The sequence below is a fragment of the Microcaecilia unicolor genome, chromosome 2 (genome assembly GCF_901765095.1).
Source record: "Microcaecilia unicolor chromosome 2, aMicUni1.1, whole genome shotgun sequence".
In the NCBI taxonomy this organism is placed as follows: Eukaryota; Metazoa; Chordata; class Amphibia; order Gymnophiona; family Siphonopidae; genus Microcaecilia; species Microcaecilia unicolor.
The window spans coordinates 125624147-125646300 of NC_044032.1; the positions used below are offsets into that span (position 1 = coordinate 125624147).

At 41.7% G+C, this 22154-nt stretch overlaps 1 protein-coding gene across 1 annotated transcript in view; it reads right to left on the minus strand.

Annotated features, from left to right (window-relative positions):
• Nucleotides 1–22154, minus strand: part of ARHGEF28 (Rho guanine nucleotide exchange factor 28) — a 562380-nt gene that overhangs the window by 169924 nt on the left and 370302 nt on the right. The window contains 1 exon segment of the mRNA XM_030193284.1: nucleotides 2438–2549. Coding sequence (XP_030049144.1) covers nucleotides 2438–2549 — 112 coding nt within the window.

Sequence of the window (22154 nt, forward strand, 5' to 3'; positions counted from 1 at the left end):
CAGAAAAGACCTACCTCTTCAGAAGTAAAATATGACCTAATCTTTATAGAACAACGATGAACAACACAACCTCTAACTGTAACGCATCTTTTCTTTTAAGAAATGAGCTAAGGCATATCTTCTCAAGAAACCCACTAACTATTCCATATGCACTAATAATTATCTTGCCAACCACTGTAAAACACAGCATCATACATTCTCGTAAATGTAATTGAATCAATGTAATCTCTAACAACTGTTTAATGTAAGCACATTGAACCAAAACTCATAAGCCACATTGAGCCTGCAAATAGGTGGGAAAATGTGGGATGCAAATGTAATAAATAATAATAATAAATAGAACACTTAAAGCAAACCACAAACTAGTTATAGCATATCTAGATATTTGAAAAAAATAATTTGGTTTACAACATTCACAATGTAAAACTGTGGAACAACAGAAACTGTGATTCAAATATTGCTCTGGGTTCAGTAATCCTGCCATAACTCTTAAGAAAATGTCAAGATAATTTCATGCCTTTTAAGTAGGCCACAAAATAAAAATACATGAGAAATACTTTTTTAGTCCACCATGGTATAAAAAAAGTGAACTAAGGAAATTTTATCACAGGCAGGTTTTGTCATAATGTTGACAAGTATAAAGTAAACTGCTTCCAAAACCTGTAAATTTATATAGGAGGCCTTGGGTGGCAGCTCTGTATAGAGCAGTGGAGATTCCGATGGGCGACCATAGACTGTCTGCAAATATCTGATTTTCAGTGGTCTGTGCTGTAAAACCCAGGCTTTTGATTAACCAGTGCAAGGTATTATATTTTATTATGCTGGCTATTGGATACTGGATGTTACATGTTTGTATTTGGTTAATGTATTGTTCTTGGTTTATTTTATGAATGTTTTAAAATTGTAAATCACCTAGGACCTAGGATAGCACGGTCTAGAAACTATGTGATAAATAAATAAATAACGTCTTTATAATGACAAACAGCAAATATCTGCAATTTACAGGACTAAAGGAACCTAAGATGTAATGTAATCTTCGACAAAAGTTGGATATAAGAAAATGCGCAAATGATGTGCAAGCCAATTTTAAATAACAAAGTTTTCTAAAAATAGCTTTTTAAAGGGAAATGCTGTCCACTGACATGAAATTGTGCAAGAAAAACAAGTTAAAAGTGGCGATATCCTTTGACCTAATCCTAAAATTTAGCACTATAAAAGTACCACAGTAATTATTTATGAGAGGTTCTCCTAAATCATATTTTCTGTGGTTGCATATAAGACCAGTAATATAAAAATTAAATCCTTGGAGAATAGATACGTAATTTCAATACTGTGCAAACAAACTTATCTGTAGGTACCTTGTACTTTTTTGTCCAACTTTTGCCCAAAATGTGATCTAGACCTTTACTATTTTTTTTTTGTCATTAAACTATAAACCTGGCCCAGAAAGTACTATCCACATCTATGTGAACAATTAAATATTGCAAATATATGGGAGTACAGAAAGCAGTGTTACAACGGGACAATGTGAGAGCTTGTATTGTTGCATAGCTGAAATAGACTATCACCAATGCGTTCTTAAAGAAATAGTCAACGCATCCAACAGAAATAATCATCTCTATATTAAACATGTATTCATCTTTAAGACACCATCTTTTATCAGAGTTAAGGGCTCTGTCTTGGGGTCCCACCCATTTCCTACTAGGGAATCATTAAAGTTTTAACAATGGTTAAAAACTTCTGCAGTTTGATACTGCAAAACATTAGTGCTGGATTTTGTGTTATATAGCGTATATAACAATGATATTTATGTATTGCTACTGCAGGGTGATGGTTGATGATGACCAGGGCTTAATATCTGAGAGAATGACCTGAAATGCAGTTTGACCAATTCGTTTCACACTCCAGAGCTAAAGGGGTGTTCTGTTCTGAGCCCTCCATTCCAGAGAGCCTGCAATGGATAGGAGGGGAACTGGTGAGCCTAGAGCAGAGAAAAGAACAGTCACTCTGCTCCCTACTGTTCCTGCCTTTGGCCTGTTTGCCCCTCTTCCCCCCCCCCCCCCCCCCCCCCCCCTGGTTTTACTGATCCACTTTCTTTTTGCCTACAAATTAAGTTGATGATGCACTGTAGAAGGTCACCTTCAGCTTTGCTCTTCCGGACACAATGCAGTCACCAGGATAAATATTGGCATCATGGGTTAAATAAAAACTCACAATGGCAATTTTGAGAAGATGACTGAAGTAGAAATCATATCTATATGTCTAGATGTCATTTCCTTTAATAACAATGACTTTCAGAAATTCAATGGAATATGACCTCATGGAGCACTGTATGGAGTTAAAATGTCAATTAGTTCTGCTTAGTTCATATGTATACATTATATTAACACCCTTGGCAGCTTTAGTCAGAATAATATGTAACTAATGCAAGACTCACCTTCACTTGAGTCGGATGCAGTATGGTCACGAAAGATGCGCGATTTGCATGAAAAAGGCTTGGGTGAGGAACACGAATAGGATCGCAATCGAGCTCCAAAGGGCGAAAAATCCTGAGATAAATTGAAAACAATGAAATGAAAATTTATTTCTTTAATGCTGCACATGTAAATATTAACAAGCTAGAGTCTGCAACCAATCTAATAAATATTACTGCTTCTTTTCTAATGGTTTACCGTTTCCAACAAATTTGATAAGGCTTTCACATCTTGTTCTCTATCATAACGTGAACAGATACTTATCTCAGTTGACTCACCATCTCTTTTTCCTGCCTCTCTCTCTCTCTACCTAATGACAATTCTATTACAATTTTAATAATATTCAGTAAGGCCTATGTATTATCTTACAAAGGTAATGGACAGGAAACAGAGGGTAGGGTTAAATGGCCACTCTTCTCAGTGGAGGAGGGTGGAGAGTGATGCTATAGAGATCTTACTGGGACCAGTTCTATTTAACATATTTATAAATGATCTGGAAATCGGCGACAAGTGAGGTGGTTAAGGGCCCCTTTTACCATACTGTGGTAAAAAGGGGCCTGCGGTAGCAAATGTGCTGAGGCTCCCTTTTACCGCAGTGAGTAAAGGGCTGGATTGTTTTAAAGGAAATGGCCCTGCGCTAATCACAGAGATTGGTGCACAGCCAATTACAGGGGGAGCCCTTACCACCACCTATTTAGGTGACGGTAAGGGTTCCTGAACTAATCCGGCACTGCCTTATTACCACCGGGTAAGCCCCAGTACTACAAAAATACAAAATATTTTTCTAGCACTGGAAATGGCAAACGCTGGAGGGTGGGAACTACCGCACTCGGCAAGCCTTTTGTAAAAGGGCTCCTAAATTTGCTGATGACACAGAACTATTCAAAGTTCTTAAAATACATGTGGACTGTGAAGATTTGTTGGAAGACCTTAGGAAACTGAAAGACTAGACATCCAAATGGCAGATGAAATTTAATGTGGACAAATGCAAAGTGATGCACATTGGGAAGAATAATCCAAATCATAGTTCCCTGATGCTACCTTAGGAATCAACACCCATGAAACAGATCTGGGTATTATTGTAGACAATACACTGAAATCTTCTGCCCAGTGTATGGCGGCAGCCACAAAAGCAAACAGGATGCTAAGAATTATTAGGAAAGGGATGGAAAATAAGATGAAGAATATTATAATGCCTCTGTATCACTCTATGGTAGAACCTCACCAAGAGTAGTGTGTGCAATTCTGGTCACCAAATCTCAAAAAAGATATAGTGGAATTAAAAAAAGTTCAAAGAAGGATGATCAAAATGAAAAGGGGGACAGAACTTCGTTCATATGAGGAAAGGCTAAAGAGGTTAGGGCTCTTCAGCTTACAAAAGAGATGGTTGAGAGGGAATATGATAGAGGTCTACAAAATCCTGAGTGGTATAGAACAGGTAAACGTGAATCAATCTTTTATTCTTTCAAAAAGTACAAGGACTAGGGGACAGTCAATGAAGTTCCATGGTAATTCTTTTAAAATGAACAGGAGAAAATATTTTTTCACTCAACAAATAGTTGAGCTCTGGAACTTATTGCCAGAGGATGTGGATATAGAGGTTAGCATATCTGAATTTAAAAAAGGTTTGAACAAGTTCCTGGAGAAAAAGTCCATAGTCTGCTATTGAGACAGACATGGGGAAACCACTGCTGTCCCTGGGATCAATGGCATAGAATCTTGCTACTATTTGGGATTCTGCCATGTACTTCTGGCCTGGATTGGCCACTGTTGGAAACAGGATATTGGGCTAGATGAACTATTAGTCTGACCCAGCATGGCTATTTTTATGTTCTTATGAAACTCAAAGAAGATGGGCAACCTGGGATGGATCTTAAAGTGTTAAACTGGTTTAGAAACTGGTCACGCAACAGGCAACATAAGGCAGAGATTTTCCAAGGAGTGCTCAACAAGGGACAAAGCTTGAGGAAGGTTCCATGATGAGAATTGCAGAAGGGTTAGAAAGGAATATCTTGGGCCAGTGTGGTGGCTCAGTGGTAGCAACACATACTGTCATTTGGTAGAGCACTGGTATAATTTATGAGTCAAGTTTTCAGTTCTTTGAGTGACTTAGAGGGACATAATCAAAAGGGACATCCAAGTTTTGCTGAGGACATCCTTGCAAAACGTCCCGGTGGAAGGGCAGGGAAACCTGTATTATCGAAACAAGATGGACGTCCATCTTTCATTTCGATAATACAGTCGGGGACGCCCAAATCTTGAAATTTAGGTTGTCCTTAGAGATGGTCATCCCTAGACTTGGTTGTTTCTGATTTTCGGCGATCATGGAAACCAAGGGCGCCCATCTCAGAAACGACCAAAGGCCCTTTGGTTGTGGGAGAAGCCAGCATTCGCAGTGCACTGGTCCCCCTCACATGCCAGGACACCAACCAGGCACCCTAGGGGGCACTGCAGTGGATATCATAAATTGCTCCCAGGTACATAGCTCCCTTACCTTGGGTGCTGAGCCCCCCAATCCCCCCAAAACCCACTACCCACAACTGTACACCTCTACAATTGCCCTTATGGGTGAAGGGTGCCACCTAGATGTGGGTACAGTGGGTTTCTGGTGGGTTTTGGAGGGCTCACATTTACCCCCACGAGTGTAACAGGTAGGGGGGATGGGCCTGGGTCCGCCTGCCTGAAGTGCACTGCACCCACTAAAACTGCTCCAGGGACCTGCATACTGCTGTGATGGACCTGAGTATGACATTTGAGGCTGGCACAAAATATTTTTAAAGATTTTTTTTGAAGGTGGGAGGGGGTTAGTGACCACTGGGGGAGTAAGGGGAGGTGATCCCAATTCTCTCCAGTGGTCATCTGGTTAGTTCGGGCACCTTTTTGTGCCTTGGTTGTAAGAAAAACAGGACCAAGTAAAGTCGTCCAAGTGCTCATTAGGGATGCCCTTTTTTTCCCGATTATGGATCAAGGATGCCCATCTGTTAGGCATGCCCAAGTCCCGCCTTCGCTACGCCTCCGACATGCCCCCGTGAACTTTGGTCGTCCCCGCGAAGGAAAGCAGTTGGGGACGCCCTAAACTGGCTTTCGATTATACCAATTTCGGTGACTCTGTGAGAAGGACACCCATCTTCTGATTTGTATCGAAAGATGGGCATCCTTCTCTTTCGAAAATGAGCCTGTTAGTTGCTAGAACTGTTGTGGAGGCAGTGTTTACAGTCTCCCGGGGGGGGGGGGGGGGGGGGGGCAAGGCAGTTATGGTCATTGCCTGAAGGTAACACCTAGCAGTCAGAATCAGGACCCATAATTGCAGGGTTTCAAAGGGAACTTTGGTGCATGGGTCCCATCCAGAGACTTGTTTCTGCAATGACCAGACTAGACAAGAGAGGCAGGGAGGGAAGAGAAGGTTATTTTGCAGGTCAGGTCTTTATCTGCCGATATTTACTATGTTACTTTCAGGCTCATTTTCAAAAGAGAAAACATCCAAAAAGTGACATAAGTCTGCATTGGGATGTTTATCTCACAAAAACGTCCAAATCAGTATTTTTGAAACCTTTTAGATGTTTTTCTCTGAAGTCCATCACAAGGACATCTAAATCTCAGGGGGGTGTGCAAGTGGTATGTTCAAGGCAGGACTTGGGTGTTCCTAAGACTTAGACATCTTTCAGTCATAATGGAAGAAAACAAAAACGTTCAAGACTAAAACTTAGATGTTTTCAGCTAGACCTGTTTTTATAATGAATAGCTGCAGTGGGAATTGAACCCACTTCCCCATGATCAAAGTCTGCTGCACTAACCACTAGGCTACTCCTCTACTCCACACAAGAGGTGCCCCAAATGACCAGATGACCACTGGAGGAAATCAGGGATCACCTCCCAGTGGTCACTATCCCCTTCCCACCCCCCAAAAATGTGATTAAAAATATTACTTGCCAGCCTCAGATGTTATACTCAGGTCCATTAGAATAGCATGCAGGTCCCTGGAGTAGTCTAGTAGTGGTGCAGTGCACTGCAGACAGGTTGACCCAGGCTTCTACCTACTACTACTATTACTACTATTAAACATTTCTATAGCGCTACTAGACTTATGCAGCGCTGTACAAATTAACATGAAAAGACAGTCCCTGCTCAACAGAGCTTACAATCTAAATTGGACAGATGAACAGACAGCTAGGGGTGGGGAAATTGCAGTGGTAGGGGTGATAAGTGAGGGTGTTGAGTAAGAGAGTCATGGTTAGGAGTCGAAAGCAGTAGCAAAGAGGTGGGCTTTAAGCCTAGACTTGAAGACAGCCGAGACTGAGCCTGACGTACTGGCTCAGGGAGTCTATTCCAGGCATAGGGAGCAGCGAGATAGAAGGAACGGAGCCGGGATTTGTGGAGGAAACTGTGAGCCCTCCAAAACCCACATACTGGTGCTCCCTTCACCTGTAAAGGTTATGGTAGTGGTGTACAGTTGGGGGTGGTGGGTTTTGGGGGGCTCAGCAGACAAGGTAAGGGAGCAATGGTGAGATATGTACATGGGAGCATTTTATAAAGTCCACTTCAATGACCCCAAGGATGCCCTATTGCTTTCCTGGGATGTCACTTTTCCACTATTCTACCTGATGCCAAGCTGTCTATTTTTTTTTTTTTATAACATCTGAGTCTTGTGTCTATTGTTTATCATTAGATTTGGGCTTTGAATTCAGATCTATAGATGAAAAGGAGGTCTCATTATATGTATCTAAATACCAGAGTGCTATTTTTCCATACTTCATATCAAGATTGTACATTCCCTAATTACCTGTCCCAATACAATTGAAGCTTTTACCTCCTTAATGCATGTAAATGGTTTCATCCCTGTGTGGACTCTCTAATGCCGTGTTAGGCTTTCTTTCCAACCAAAGCTTTTACCACACTCAGAATATGTAAATGGTTTCACTCCTATGTGTATTCTCTGCTGCATTGTGAGGTTTACCTTCTGACCAAAGCTTTTACCAGATTCTATACATGCAAATGGTTTCTCTCCCATGTGGACTTTCTGATGCACTTTGAGATTTACAATACAACCAAAGCTTTTACCACACTTAGAACATGTGAATGGTTTCACTCTATTGTGCATTTTCTTGTGTATTTTGTACGTGTTGCATTTGGATGTTTTTTTGTTTAAAATTGGACCAAAAAATAAAACATCCAAATCACAAAATATTTTTCCAAATAGCATTTTCAAAAGGAAAAGATAGACTTGTTTTTGCAGAAAATGGCCTTTCCTGTTCTGATTTTGGATGTTTTACTAAAAACATCCAAATTCAGACTTAGATGTCATATCCAAAAATACCCCTTGTGCATTTGACTTGCCCAAAGTCACAAGGAGCAGCAATGCAAATTGAACCCATGTTGCCAGGATCAAAGCCCACTGCACTAACCATTAAGCCACTCCTCCTCTGTTTTGGATGTTTTGCATTTGAACGGTTTTTGTTTGAAAATGGACGGAAAAAACCCCCATCCAAATCACAAGATGTCCATAGTATTGTCGAACATAAAAGATAGATGTCTATCTTTTTCAAAAATGACCTTCTTTCCTGTTCAGAAATTGGATGTTTTTGTATCGAATACGCCTAGGCTTAAATTTCCATATGGTATACAGAATAAGCCGAGTGCCTCTCCATGCAAGCAAATATGGTTGCATCCAGGGCCGGTCTTAGGCCAAGGCGACCGAGGCGGCCGCATAGGGCCTCGCGCTTAAGGGGGTCCCGCGCGGCGCGCCTCAACTCCGCCTCCTCCGCTCCATCCCGCTCCTGCACTGGCGCTCACAGTCCACTGCCAACCACCCACAACCCAGACCCAGCCAAACTGCTCTGCTGTACGTGAGCCGGCTGCCTGCCAGAGACTTGCAGCAGCCGGGCTGCAGCGCTCCCTGGCCCTGCTCGCCCAGTCGCCGCTCCGGACCATACCTCTCCTCCTGAGTGAGTCCGCACCTCTGACCCCCTGGGCCGCGTGGCGTGATGGTTGCGACACAGACTGTCTGCAGCAGACCAGTAGATCCGTCCTGCTCAGTCCTCCTGAGTGACAGACAGTCCTGGTCTGCCACTGATGATGCGGCCCACCCCCTCGACAACTTCCTTCTTCAAGGGCGGGCCGTGCGGGTCAGGCAGAGAGAGTTGAGAGAGTTCCAGTTCCAGCTTGAGCTTCTAGCCGCAGCCAGTCAGAGACAGAGTGACAGAAAGAGTCGGAGTCTTCTTGAGTCAGAGAGTTGTGGTATATATTTTAAAACAATTTTAATACCTTGGTGGTCTATATGTTTTTATATTGTACATTATATTTTACACATCACTTTATTTTATTGTATATCTTTTCATTTCATTTTTATTTTATTGCATATATCTATATTATTTTTGCTTATCAATGGGGTGGAGCTAGGGTGGGGGCTAGGGCGGGGGCTAGGGTGGGGGCTAGGATGGGGCCCTACCAAATTGGTCTGCACAGGGCCCCGCACTTGCTAAGACCGGCCCTGGTTGCATCCATTTAGGCCATGTTTTATTTGGTGTAAATTCCGACGCCTAAATTAGGCACAAAGTGTGTGTATTCTATAATAATGCACAAAGATTCTCGAAACGCCCATGACCCACCCACTCCACACTCATAACCACACCCCCCTTTCAACTATGCAACTTGGAATTTACACACATCACGTTACAGAATACACATGGAAGGGCATTTTCGATATGACGTCCAAGTCCGACTTTGGGCATTCTGCAAAAAACGTCCAAAATCTAAATAAGAAAGAAGGTCATTTTCAAAAAAAGAAAAATGTCTATCTTTTTTTTTTCGGAAATACTGGGGCTGATTCTATTCAATATATTTGTGAGCAACATTGCCGAAGGGTTAGAAGGAAAAGCTTGCTTTTTTGAGGCTGCCTCCAAAGTTACCAATAGAGTGGACACCCCAGAGGGAGTATAAAGATGAATCAGTTAGGAGGCAAGAGACTGATAATCATATTTCAGGAGAGGGAGCTTGGGGCGACAGTGTTTGAGGATCTTAAGGTAGCAGAACCTTGTTGATGTCCCTGTACAAGTTGTTGGTAAGGCCCCACTTGGAATACTGTGTTCAGTTTTAGAGGACATATCTTACTACGCACATAGAAAGACCTGAGGCAATTCAGAGAAAGGTTCTAACCACAGTACTGAAACAGTACCAGTTACACTCATGACTACATTCAAACAAATGATCGCAACCGGCAAGAACATACTACTTTTACAATTTGACATGTCCAGCGCCTTTGACATGGTTGATCATGGAATTCTACTACATATCCTTGAGTACTTCGGAATCAGAGGCAACGTTCTCAATTGGTTCAAGGGGTTCCTAACCACACGATCATATCAAGTGACATCAAATTCGATTACATCAGCCACATGGACACCAGAATGTGGAGTTCCACAGGGATCCCCTCTATCACCGACCTTATTCAACCTAATGATGATACCCCCTTGGCCAAGCTACTATCAAAACAAAACCTCAACCCATAAATATATGCTGATGACGTAACGATCTACATCCCATTTAAACAAGATTTAAAAGAAATCTCCAATGATATCAACCAAAGTCTACATATCATGCACTCATGGGCAGATGCATTTCAGCTGAAACCCAATGCCTAATACTCACCTCTCAACACAATACGAACAAATTCACTACCATCAATACACCAAAACTGAACCTACCAATCTCGGACACCCTAAAGATTCTTGGAGTTACCATAGACCGACACCTAACACTTGAGAGCCATGTGAAAAATACAACCAAAAGGATGTTCCAATCAATGTAGAAATTAAAAAGAATAAGACCATACTTCCCAAGGACCGTCTTCCGCAATCTGGTACAATCATTGGTACTTAGTCATCTAGACTACTGTAATGCACTATACGCCGGCTGTAAAGAGCAAATACTCAAAAAACTCCAGACAGCCCAGAACACAGCAGCTAGACTTATATTCGGAAAATCAAAATATGAAAGTGCTAAACCTCTACGAGAAAAGTTACACTGGCTTCCACTCAAAGAACGCATCACGTTCAAAATATGTACCCTAGTTCACAAAATCATTCATGGCGATGCCCCAGCCTACATGTCAGACCTGATAGACTTACCACCCAGGAATGCTAGAAAATCATCTCGCACATTCCTCAATCTTCATTTCCCCAACTGTAAAGGTCTAAAATACAAACTAATGCACGCATCAACTTTTTCCTATTTGAGCATACAATTCTGGAACGCACTGCCGCACAACCTAAAAACGATCGTTGAACTGACCGACTTCCGCAAACTACTGAAAACCCATCTCTTTGAAAGGACATACCACAAAGATCAACACATGTGAATTCTCCCACATGTAACCAAAACTGTTTTATTATGTTTTCTTGCTATATTACTATCATGTTTATAATATCTTCTTGTTACATTACTTTCTTGTTTTTCATTATCATGTAACCAAAATCCTTCTGTAATACCAAATGCCTACTCTCTTCTTATTTTCACTATTCATGATGTATTGTAAGCCACATTGAGCCTGCAAAGAGGTGGGAAAATGCAAATGCAACAAATAAATAAATAAATAAATAAGTAAAATGGCATGGAGTTTGCACCAAAAAATGTATGAGATAAGACATGATGACCTGAATATGAATACCCAAGAGAAAAGGAAGGATCATAATAATAATAATCCCAGTATTTATAACTCGCTCTGTTGCACTTACAATTGGTTCAAAGTGATTTATAGCAAAACACATAATAAATACAATCCCCCCCTGTTTACTAACCCACACTGCAGAGGCAGAAAGTAGGAAGAGTGGCTCTTCTCAAAAACCGGAGGAGACGTGATGATGGAAACAAAATCTTTATTGTAAAATGACTCACAGCAGCTGTGTTTCGGCGTGAAAGCGCCTTCCTCAGGAGTCTTATGATATACAGCTGTTTGTGAGAAAAGGTGTCTTTATTAAATCTATACACACAAACAATATAAGTATAATCCGAAGTTGAACAGGGAATGACACCGGACTGTCGCAAATAGCTTCCCTGTTCAACTTCAGATTATACTTATATCGTTTGTGTGTATAGATTTAATAAAGACACCTTTTCTCACAAACAGCTGTATATCATAAGACTCCTGAGGAAGGCACTTTCGTGCCGAAACACGGCTGCTGTGTTGAGTTGTTTTTTCAATAAAGATTTTATTTCCATCATCAAGTCTCCTCTGTTTTTTGAGAAGAGCCACTCTTCCTACTTTCTGCCTCTGCATCCTTTGACGTAGGAAACTAGAGCACCTCCATCCTTGTGGGTAGTTATCTTTGGATTCGTACTAACCCACACTAGCAGCTGCGTGTGGCAATGCCGACACAGCCCATTCAAAGCTTGGCTTAATAAATGGGGGGGAGGGGAGAAATTAATAATAAAAAATTTAACTATCTAACAAATCATTGTAACTTGTCATACTATTCCAGTTGCTTCTATAAAAAAAACGTTTTCAAATATTTACAAAATAAAGAATATGAAGATTACATTTAACAATTAAAGGTAAAGTATTCCATATTTGTATAGCCTGATATTGGGTGATATAATACAAATATTGAAATATTATAAAGTAATATACAAACAAATCTTTTGCAGAGACGGGGAAGCAGTAGAACTAGAGGACATGAACTGAGGTTGCAGGGGGAGTCAACTTAGGAGTAAAAGAATGAAATCAAAACAAAACTTAGAGGGGCTCAAACAGCAATTCCAGTAATTAGAAAGTAAGGACATTGCTAGGCAAAGTTCTATGGTCTGTTTCCCAATTATGGGTACACAGATCTGGGTGGGCTGGATTAGGCTTTGATGGCAATTCCAGTAATTGGGAATTAAAGCCAGTGCTTGAATCTTCTACAGTCTGTGCTCTGAAAATGGCACGGAGAGATCAAGAGGCACAACAAAAGAGAAGTTCCACAACTTCCACAAAAAAATCCAAGAATGCAAAGCAGAAGTGGAAGGAAGGGAATTTTCCAGGAGAAAGACACAACTGAAGTCCAAGCTTCAAAAAGGATTTATTCTCAAAAGTCCACAATCAACATGTAAGAGACCCTACACGGGCCGTGTTTCAGCGTCAGCTCTTCAAAGTTATAACATGCCATGGACATGCCTCTGGGTGTCCTACCACAGGCACATCCACGGCATGTTATAACTTTGAAGAGCTTGTCTCTTTGTTAGCTTTGAAGTCCCCTGCTTTATTTTTGGTGACCCCTTATGCTGAAACACGGCCCGTGTAGGGTCTTTTACAAGTTGCTTGTGGACTTTTGAGAATAAATCCTTTTCAAAGTTTAGACTTCAATTGTGTCTGTTTCTCCTGGAACATTCCCTTCCACTTCTTCTTTGCGTTCAAAGACAGATCAAGATTATGGATGCACATGTTATATCACATCTTATCATTGCTATGAGTTAATCTTGTTGGGCAGACTGGATGGACTGTGCATATTGTTATCTGTCATAATGTACTATGTTGCTACTCTAATACTAGTAGGTACTACTTTGATACTCAGGAAGCAGCTGGGTTGGCAAAACACAAACTGTGTTGGGGGTTATTTATTTTCCTAATTGGTCCAATGGGCATGGAAGGAAATATCCACAATTGATTTGCTTCTGAACTGCAGGGTATTCTGAAGCACAGATTTTATATGTGGTAGATATGAATTAAAGGTACCCCTTGATAAAATGTGACTTGTGAAGCAAACTGGTAGCACCAGATAAGGCGTTTGGTGTCTAATGTAATATTAAAGTATAGGAGCATACTTAATTCATGTTTATAGCTGGATGTATACATTATTGAAGAGTTTTTCTGGTTAACTTATTTATTGCTTTTCATATGTGAATGTTAAGCCCAAAAAGAGAAAACATTGACATAATTGTACATTTTATTATAAAAACATAAAGAGGGTCATAGATTCTATATATAGTGCCTGAAAATTCCGCATGGAAAAAAAATAAGCATAGGCATATTCTGTAAAGTATGCCTAAGTTTTATAGAATAGGCTTAAATTTCCACGCAATATATAGAATAACTCCAAGCGCCTCTCCACATGACCAAATGGAGTCGTGGCCATTTACACTATGTTTTACTTGGTGTAAATCCCAACACCTAAATTAGGTGCAGAGCGGGTGTATTCTATAACAATGCACATAGATTTTAGAAATGTCCATGTCCCACCCATGGCCATGCCCACTTTTCAACTACAGAATACGCTTAGCGAGTTGTGTGTATAAATCTTAATTAATGCCAATTAGTGCTGATATTGCTTAACATTTAATTAACAATGCTGATTGGCTAACCAATTAAGTTATGAGCATTGTTATAGAATACGCTTCAATTTCCGCGCATATATAGAATCCTGGGATAAGAGTCTTCAAAGCTGAGGAATTTCATGATAGCACAAAAATATTCTCATCTATACTTCTATATGCCATAAAACAATACCCATTAAAATTTTTAAATTCTTATCAATCCACTGAGGCATACAAGAGTTGTCATGGGAATGAACTGTAGGGTTAATTTATAGATCAAAGAAAGAGCATAAAACACAACTGCAAAAAATAGAAAGCACCAAAGCAAGAAATGATTCATTTAAGACGTGCCCATGACATGCAAAAGAGAAAACAAATTGTCAGCCCTTCCTCTTAATGCGCTGGACCTATTAGAAGGCTAGAATCAGATTCAAAATCCAACTTAAAGCTTCTGAAAGGAATGCCTGTAGGGAAGACAGCTGATAGAAATATATTGGATAGATGTCCACACAAAACAGTCTGCTTCTTTATTAAGAAGCCAAATAGCAAGTCAGTGGTGCATGAATACTGAACTCCTTTTTACCCTTGAGAAAATGGTCCACCTGGTTCACTGGAAAGAATCACATTACAACCTAAAGTGGCTTGCCTAGATTGAAATTAGATGTGGGAGTTTAATTGTACATATGCAGTAACACATGAATTGTGGCCTGCAATCTTCTGATTGCTAAAAAAAATACTGCACAAATCATATAATATTCCAAAGAGTATAAATACCATGATCAATACATTAGGCTTATTTAATTAATTTACAAAGGCTTGATATACCACAGGGTGCCAAGTTGGCTTCTATGTGGTTTACAATAAAAATTAAAACTGCCTTAAGAAAAAGTACACTTCAGAGAAACACATGCAATATTATTGACTGGAAGAATAAGTGGAAGTGAAGAGGTATGTTTTCAATTCTGCTTTGAACTGAGACTAGGAAGTTTCCAGATGGAGCTGAACAGGGAGTGAGTTCCAGAGCCGGGGTCCAGCGCCGTTAATGGCAGTAGAACACGTGATATCAAGACACATAACAGAGGGAAGGGGGGACCAGAGTGAACTTGATGCAGAGGAACGAAACTGTTGGAAAGGTGCAAACAGTATGAAAGACGTGCCAGATAATCCAGTGATGATTTAAACTGGGATTTATAAACTAAAATGCACAGCTTAAATTGAATTTGGGCAGAGAGAGGTAACACCAGAAATCAAGGTTAAGGAACAATCGCCAGATGAAAATCTCTTCATGAACTAATAGTATGTGTGACCGGCCTTATAAAAAGAACTTGAATCAGAAATGTTAGTCACAATTGTGCAATTCTAGACCTATATAAATGTGATCCAAATGTCACAGAAAGGGCAGTTCTATAACAATGTGCCTACATTGTGGCAAATATTCTATAAAGGAAGCAAAACAAGTAAAAAGTGTGTCTATAATTTAGACATGAGCACATGTGCTGGTGTAATTAGGCCTAAATTGCTACAACATATGCGTAAATTATAGTATTATACAATTCTACATGACCAACCTTATGCCCTGCCCACACTCTGACCAGACACTGCCTATTCATATCCTTGCCTTCTAATTATGATCTATTGCTTTTAGATGCCGTTTTATAGAAGAGTGCAAAACTGGAAGTTTGGCATTTATGAGAGTATGTGCACATGTATGCACACATATATGCTAGTGCAGTGTTTTCCCAAACCTGGTCCTGGAGGCACCCAGCCAGTCAGGTTTTCAGGATATCCACAATGAATATTCAGCAGTGCTTGCAAATTTCTCTCATGAATATTCATTGTGAATATCCTGAAAACCTGACTGGCTGGGTGCCTCCAGGACCAGGTTTGGGAAAACACTGGGCTAGTGTTGTGATCAGGTGCACTCGTACTTGGTACCTAAATGTTGGAGCCCACTTTAATAGAACTACCCCACTGAAGGAGTAGCCTAGTGGTTACAGCACTAGTCTTGACATCCAGAGATGCTTACTTCAAATCCCACTGCTGCTCCTTGTGATCTTGGGCAAGTCACTTAACCCTCCAATGCCTCAGGTACAAAATTAGATTGTGAGTCATCCAGTGTACCTGAATGTAACTCACCTTGAGCTACTACTGAAAAAGGTATGAGCAAAATCCAAATAAATAAATACCATTTGATATACTGCCCTTCAAAAAATAAAATCAAAGCGGTTTACATATTTGTCAAGCCACAAAAACTCTCAATCAGGTACAATAAAAAGACAAACTGTACAAACATCATAACACTCACTTCAAAACTATCATTGCCCTAGAGGGGCATTTTCAAAAGGGACATCCAAGTTTTGATTGGGACGTCCTCGCAAAATGTCCCAATCCAGGGGAGGGGGAAACCTGTACTTTCAAAACAAGATGGACGTCCATCTTTCATTTCGAAAATACCGTTAGGGACGTCCAAATCCTTAAATTTGGTCATCCCTAGACATGGACGTTTCTGATTTTTTGGCGATAATCAAAACCAAGGACATCCATTTCAGAAACAGCCAAATGCAAGCCATATAGTCGTAGGAGGAGCCAGCATTCGTAGTGCATTGGTCCCCGTCACATGCCAGGGACACAAACTGGGCACCCTAGGGGGCACTGCAGTGGACTTCAGAAATTGCTCCAAGGTACATAGCTCCCTTACCTTATGTGCTGAGCCCCCAAACCCCCCACAAAACCCACTACCCACAACTGTACACCACTACCATAGCCCTTACGGGTGAAGGGTGCTACTTAGATGTGGGTACAGTGGGTTTGTGGTGGGTTTTGGAGGGCTCACTGTTTCCTCCTCAAACGTAACAGGTGTGGGGGGGGGGGGGTGAGTCCGCCTGTCTGAAGTACACTGCACCCACTGAAACTGCTCCAGTGACCTGCATACTGCTGTCACGGACCTGAGTATGACATCTGAGGCTGGCATAGAGGCTGGCAAGACATATTTTGAAAGATGTTTTTTGAGGGTGGGAGAGGGTTAGTGACCACTGTGGGAGTAACAGGAGGTCATCCCCGATTCCCTCCGGTGGTCATCTGGTCATTTCGGGCACCTTTTTGTGCCTTAGTCATAAGAAAAACAGGTCCAGGTGAAAACGTCCAAGTGCTCGTCAGGGACATCCTTCTTTTTTTCCATTATAGGTCAAGGACGTCCAAGTGTTAGGCACGCCCAAGTCCCACCTTCGCTATGCCTCTGACATGCCCCCGTGAACTTTGGCCATCCCTGCGACGGAGTGCAGTTGGGGACGTCCAAAATCGGCATTTGATTATACCGAATTGGACGTTTCTGTGAGAAGGACGTCCATCTTCCCATTTGTGTCGAAAGATGGACCTCCTTCTCTTTCGAAAATGAGCCCGCTGCCATTCCAATGATACTTCATGAATCATCCTTTCAGAAATAGATTTGTTGGCCTCCTTACTATGTATCTAGTGGAACTAACATAGCAGCTTGATCATTTTATTCAAGTACAGTAGCGGAATAAAAACCTATCTATGATTTTTCCACTGCACACAGTATAATCATAGACTGTGTCTTAGAATTAATGTACAGTAACTTACCACACACTGTCAGCAATGCAAATGACTACCAAATCCCAGAATAGCAGTAAAAAGATTTTTCAGTTTCAGCTAAAACTGAACCTGTGGCCAAAATTCAATGTTCAGTTTCAGCCAAAGCTGAAACCGAAACTGGACCCTACCCCACCCCTCTGAACAGCACCCACTCCCTCTCCCTGTGACTAGACAGAACCTCCCTCCCTCCCTTAATAACCATACAGAGCACCCCTCCCAGACTCACCCGTGAGCCCCCCTCACCCTGGTGATCTAGAGGCCTAACTAGAGCAGCAGTGATCCCCAGTCGCTCATGCCCCTACTGTCTCTGCCCTCAAAATGGCTGTTGATAACTTCAGTGGCAGTCTTCCTGGATCACATTTTCCCCAATCCTAAGGCTGAACCTCTTGGAATCTCTTTGCTACAGGCCAAGGCATAAATTCCTGTAGCCACTGGGAAAATTAAAAACCCACGGGATAGGAGGCAATGTTCTGTTGTGGATTAGGAATTGGTTGATGGATGGAAAACAGGGGAGTAGAGGGATGAATACAGGGGAGGAGGATGAATAGTGGAGTGACCCAGGGATCCACCAGATCCTTAACTAGCTTCTTAAGGACATCTCCATATAGCAATTTGCCTCTACATGGAGGCTTACTTAGAAGCCACTTAGAGGCCAATGCTTCAGATCAATTCTGGAGCCCAAACCATCTCCATGCCACTACCACTGAAGATACTGTTCTTGAGTCGATTCTAACCAAGTCATATAAGTACTTCAGCCAAAAAGGCTACCACTGACTCCAAATGGACCACTTTGCTGAATCCACCAAAATAAGATGCAAGCCATATATTCTTCACCATCTGAACTCTTATTGCCAAGGAGGAGGTCTGCTTTAGGAGGACCTTACAATCCTGATAGTCTTTCAGTGGTAAGCCTCCTTCCACTGGAATACATATACGCAGATGATGTAATGATTTATATCCCATTTAAACAAGACTTAACGGAAATTTCCAGTGACATCAATCAAAGTCTCCAGATCATGCATTCATGGGCGGACGCATTTCGACTGAAACTTAATGCAGAAAAATCCCAATGCCTAATACTCACCTCTCAACATAACAAGAACAAATTCACCGCCATCAACACACCAAATCTAAATCTTCCTATTTCGGACACCCTAAAAATTCTGGGAGTTACCTTCGATCAACACCTAACAGTCGAGAACCACGCGAAAAACACAACCAAGAAAATGTTCCATTCAATGTGGAAATTAAAAAGAGTAAGACCATTCTTCTCAAGGACTGTATTCCGTAATCTAGTACAATCAATGGTGCTCAGTCACCTAGACTACTGCAATGCGCTATACGCCGGCTGCAAAGAGCAAATAATCAAGAAACTTCAAACAGCCCAGAACACTGCAGCTAGACTCATATTTGGTAAAAAAAAAATATGAAAGTGCGAAACCTTTACGAGAAAAACTGCATTGGCTCCCATTTAAGGAACGCATCACGTTCAAAATATGCTCCCTAGTCCATAAAATCATTCACGGAGAAGCACCAGCCTACATGTCAGACCTGATAGACCTACCACCCAGGAATGCCAAAAGACCATCCTGCATATTCCTCAATCTATACTTCCCTAACTGCAAAGGTCTAAAATACAAACTAATGCATGCATCAAACTTTACCTACGTGAGCACACAGTTATGGAATGCACTACCGCGCAACTTAAAAATGATTGATGAACTAATGAACTTCCGCAAACTATTGAAGACCTATCTCTTTAATAAGGCATACCACAAAGATCAACCAATGTGAACATACACAACTCCTCCACATATATTCAGCATTGTCTTATAATATCTGATTGTTATACTACTTTCATGTTTCTTCTTTATCATTTTACCAATGATCTTTCTGTAACACTAAATGTCTATTTTTTAATGTCATTCCACTATTCATGATGTATTGTAAGCCACATTGAGCCTGCAAAGAGGTGGGAAAATGTGGGATACAAATGCAATAAATAAATAAATAAAATCTTCCAAGTCACTGCAGTTATCAGAGCATCCATAATCGGAAGTTGAAAAAGGGCACTTAAATCCTCCTGTAGCAAAGGTAGAATTTGCCCATGACATCACTGCTCTTTATCACCACCTCCAAGGATTCCTATTCTGAAATTACCATTCTCTTGAGACAGACATAGGGAAGCTGCTGCTTGCCCTGGGATTGGTAGCATGGAATGTTGCTACTATTTGGGTTTCTTTCAGGTACTTGCGACCTGGATTGGCCACTGTTGGAAACAGGATACTGGGTATCTGCAGTGTCTGTTTGTAAGTAGTTGCATAGCGCTCACCTGTGCATACCCCGCACCATGCCAAAACCTAAGTCATATACGGTGGATTTTAACCTTTCGGAGATAGAATATGACAAGGTTAATGGAAATCGTGAAGCTGGGCATCATTTCCTTATAGATGAAAAATCAAGCCGTGAGTGGAGAAAGGAAGAAAAAATGTTGGCTAAATTCCACCCATGAAAACGCACACAGCAAGAGAAACCTCTGAAATGGCCAAACATAGAGCTGAACCTCAAAGAATGGGTAATAACACAAAGAAAAAGTTGCCACATTGTCTCCACACTAAATGGAAGGCCAGAGAGTCGGTTGCACAGGTGAATGTCACTGATTTTAACAGAGGGGAAAATTGGATCCATAATTTCAGGAGAAGAAATGGACTATCCACTACAGCTGTAGGACAAAAATAATCAGATGACTGGGAAGATAAAGTTGCAAGTTTCTATGACTCTTTTATGGCAGGGCCGCCGAAAGACTAGGCCCGGGGCAAGGCCACCCCCGGGGCTCCAGCCCTGCCCCCACCGCCCCCCGAGGCCGCCGCCCCTCCTCCACCCGCCCCGCCCCCTCCATCCGCCACCAGGCCGGGCCCCCTGCATTGAAATCACAGCGCCTCTCACCTCCATGTGAAAGCGCTGCAGGCAGCAGCAGATCGCCTCCCTGTTCAGGCCTCCTTCCCTCCCTGAGTCCTGCCTTCATCTGACATAACTTCCAAGAGGGCGGGACACAAGGAGGGAATGAGGCCCAAACAGGGAGGCGATCTGCTGCTGCTGCCGCCTGCAGCGCTTTCACATGGTGAGAGGTGCTGTGATTTCAATACAGGAGGCCCAGCCCGGTGGCGGACGGAGGGGGTGGGTGGGACTGTGGCGCTGGTCCCCCACTGGAGGCCAGGGCCTGGGGAATTTTGTCCCCCCTGCCCCCCCCCTCGGCGGCCCTGTGTCATGGAGGAGTAAAAGAAAAGAAATATTCAACCAAAAAATATAATAAATATGGATAAAGTGCACATGGCATTTGACATACCCGCTGCACGAACAGTCACAGAACGTGGCATTAAATCAGTGGCTACAGCAACAACAGGCCATGAAAGGACCAGCTTCATCATGGTATTGAGCTGTGATGCAAGCAGGTAAAAACTGAAGCCATTGGTAATATACAAGTATCACGAAACGCCTAGCCACTCACCTGGGGTTACCCCTCGGCCACTTAGAGGGTCTATCCCCAGCACAGCTCAGGTCTGCCTGCACCTGTCACTTGTGCTCTACACTAGCACCCTCCTCCCACCGACTGGATCACCACCACCTCTGGGTGAGTCTCCCACTCTCAAATTATCCCCAGTGATTTCTAGGTTACTGGAGGCCACACTCCCAATGGTCCCACAGTTCCCAGAAAGCAATCATAGACCCAACACACACACCGCCAGGATTCTTTATCAGTCCAGACAGGCAGAGGCAATAAACAATTGTTTATCGTCTTTAAAATTGAACAGTATACAAAAGAATGTGCAATCAGCAAACAATAATAGGTAACTGAAATATGGATCAATTACAACACTAATTAAACATTTGTTTTATTTTCTAAAAAGTACCTGGGAAGATCAAGACGTATAACTGTTGTTTACTGAGCCTCTGCAAAGAGATCCTACTCTCTTGTCTTCCTGGCTAAGACTGGAGCAAAAGCCAGTACTCTCCAAATGAAAATGAGCTCTTGGGCCAATCAGATCCAAGAACAAGAAAATTTCAAAAATATACTGCTTCTTGCTTCCTGTTTGTGTGCTAAAACTAAAGAAAAAAACATTCAGGGGTCCTTTTACTAAGCCGCGTAACACTCTATGTGTGCCCAACACGCATCAAAATGGAGTTACCGCCCAGCTACAACCAGTTATCCGCTAGCCGCAAACTGGCAATATTCAGCGGGGGATAGCCAGCTATTCCCCTCTGAGAAATGCCAGATAGCCAGTTATGGGGCATTAATTCTGCAAAATGCACAAAATAAGAATCTCTCTTTTCACATGTACTTGCTACCTCCTTGTTACTTTTCAATTTCAAATATGTATGTTATATGTTAAATAAAAGCACTACCAAAATTCCTCAGAATGCAAGTTCAATTTATTTATTGGCTCCTTCTTCCTATTTGAATCTCCTACCTTGCCATAAGGTACGTCATTTTTGCACTTTTATTGGTATTAAAAAATTCAAATTTCATTAGGCCAAGGTATCGAGGCAATTATATTTGCTTATCTTTAGTCAAATTTTCAGCCACTCTTAACCAGATAAGTTTACAGTTAAGAATACCCTTGAATCCAGCTGGGCACACTTTTCCTGGCAAAATTTAGACAAGCATTTGCAAGATAGGAGTTGTCCAGGTATCTTTAACTGGTAATCGCAGACAACATGAACCAACCAACTAAGTCTAAAATGTACCTCGGAATACTTTCAGAGATGCCTCTTTTCCGAGCAGCT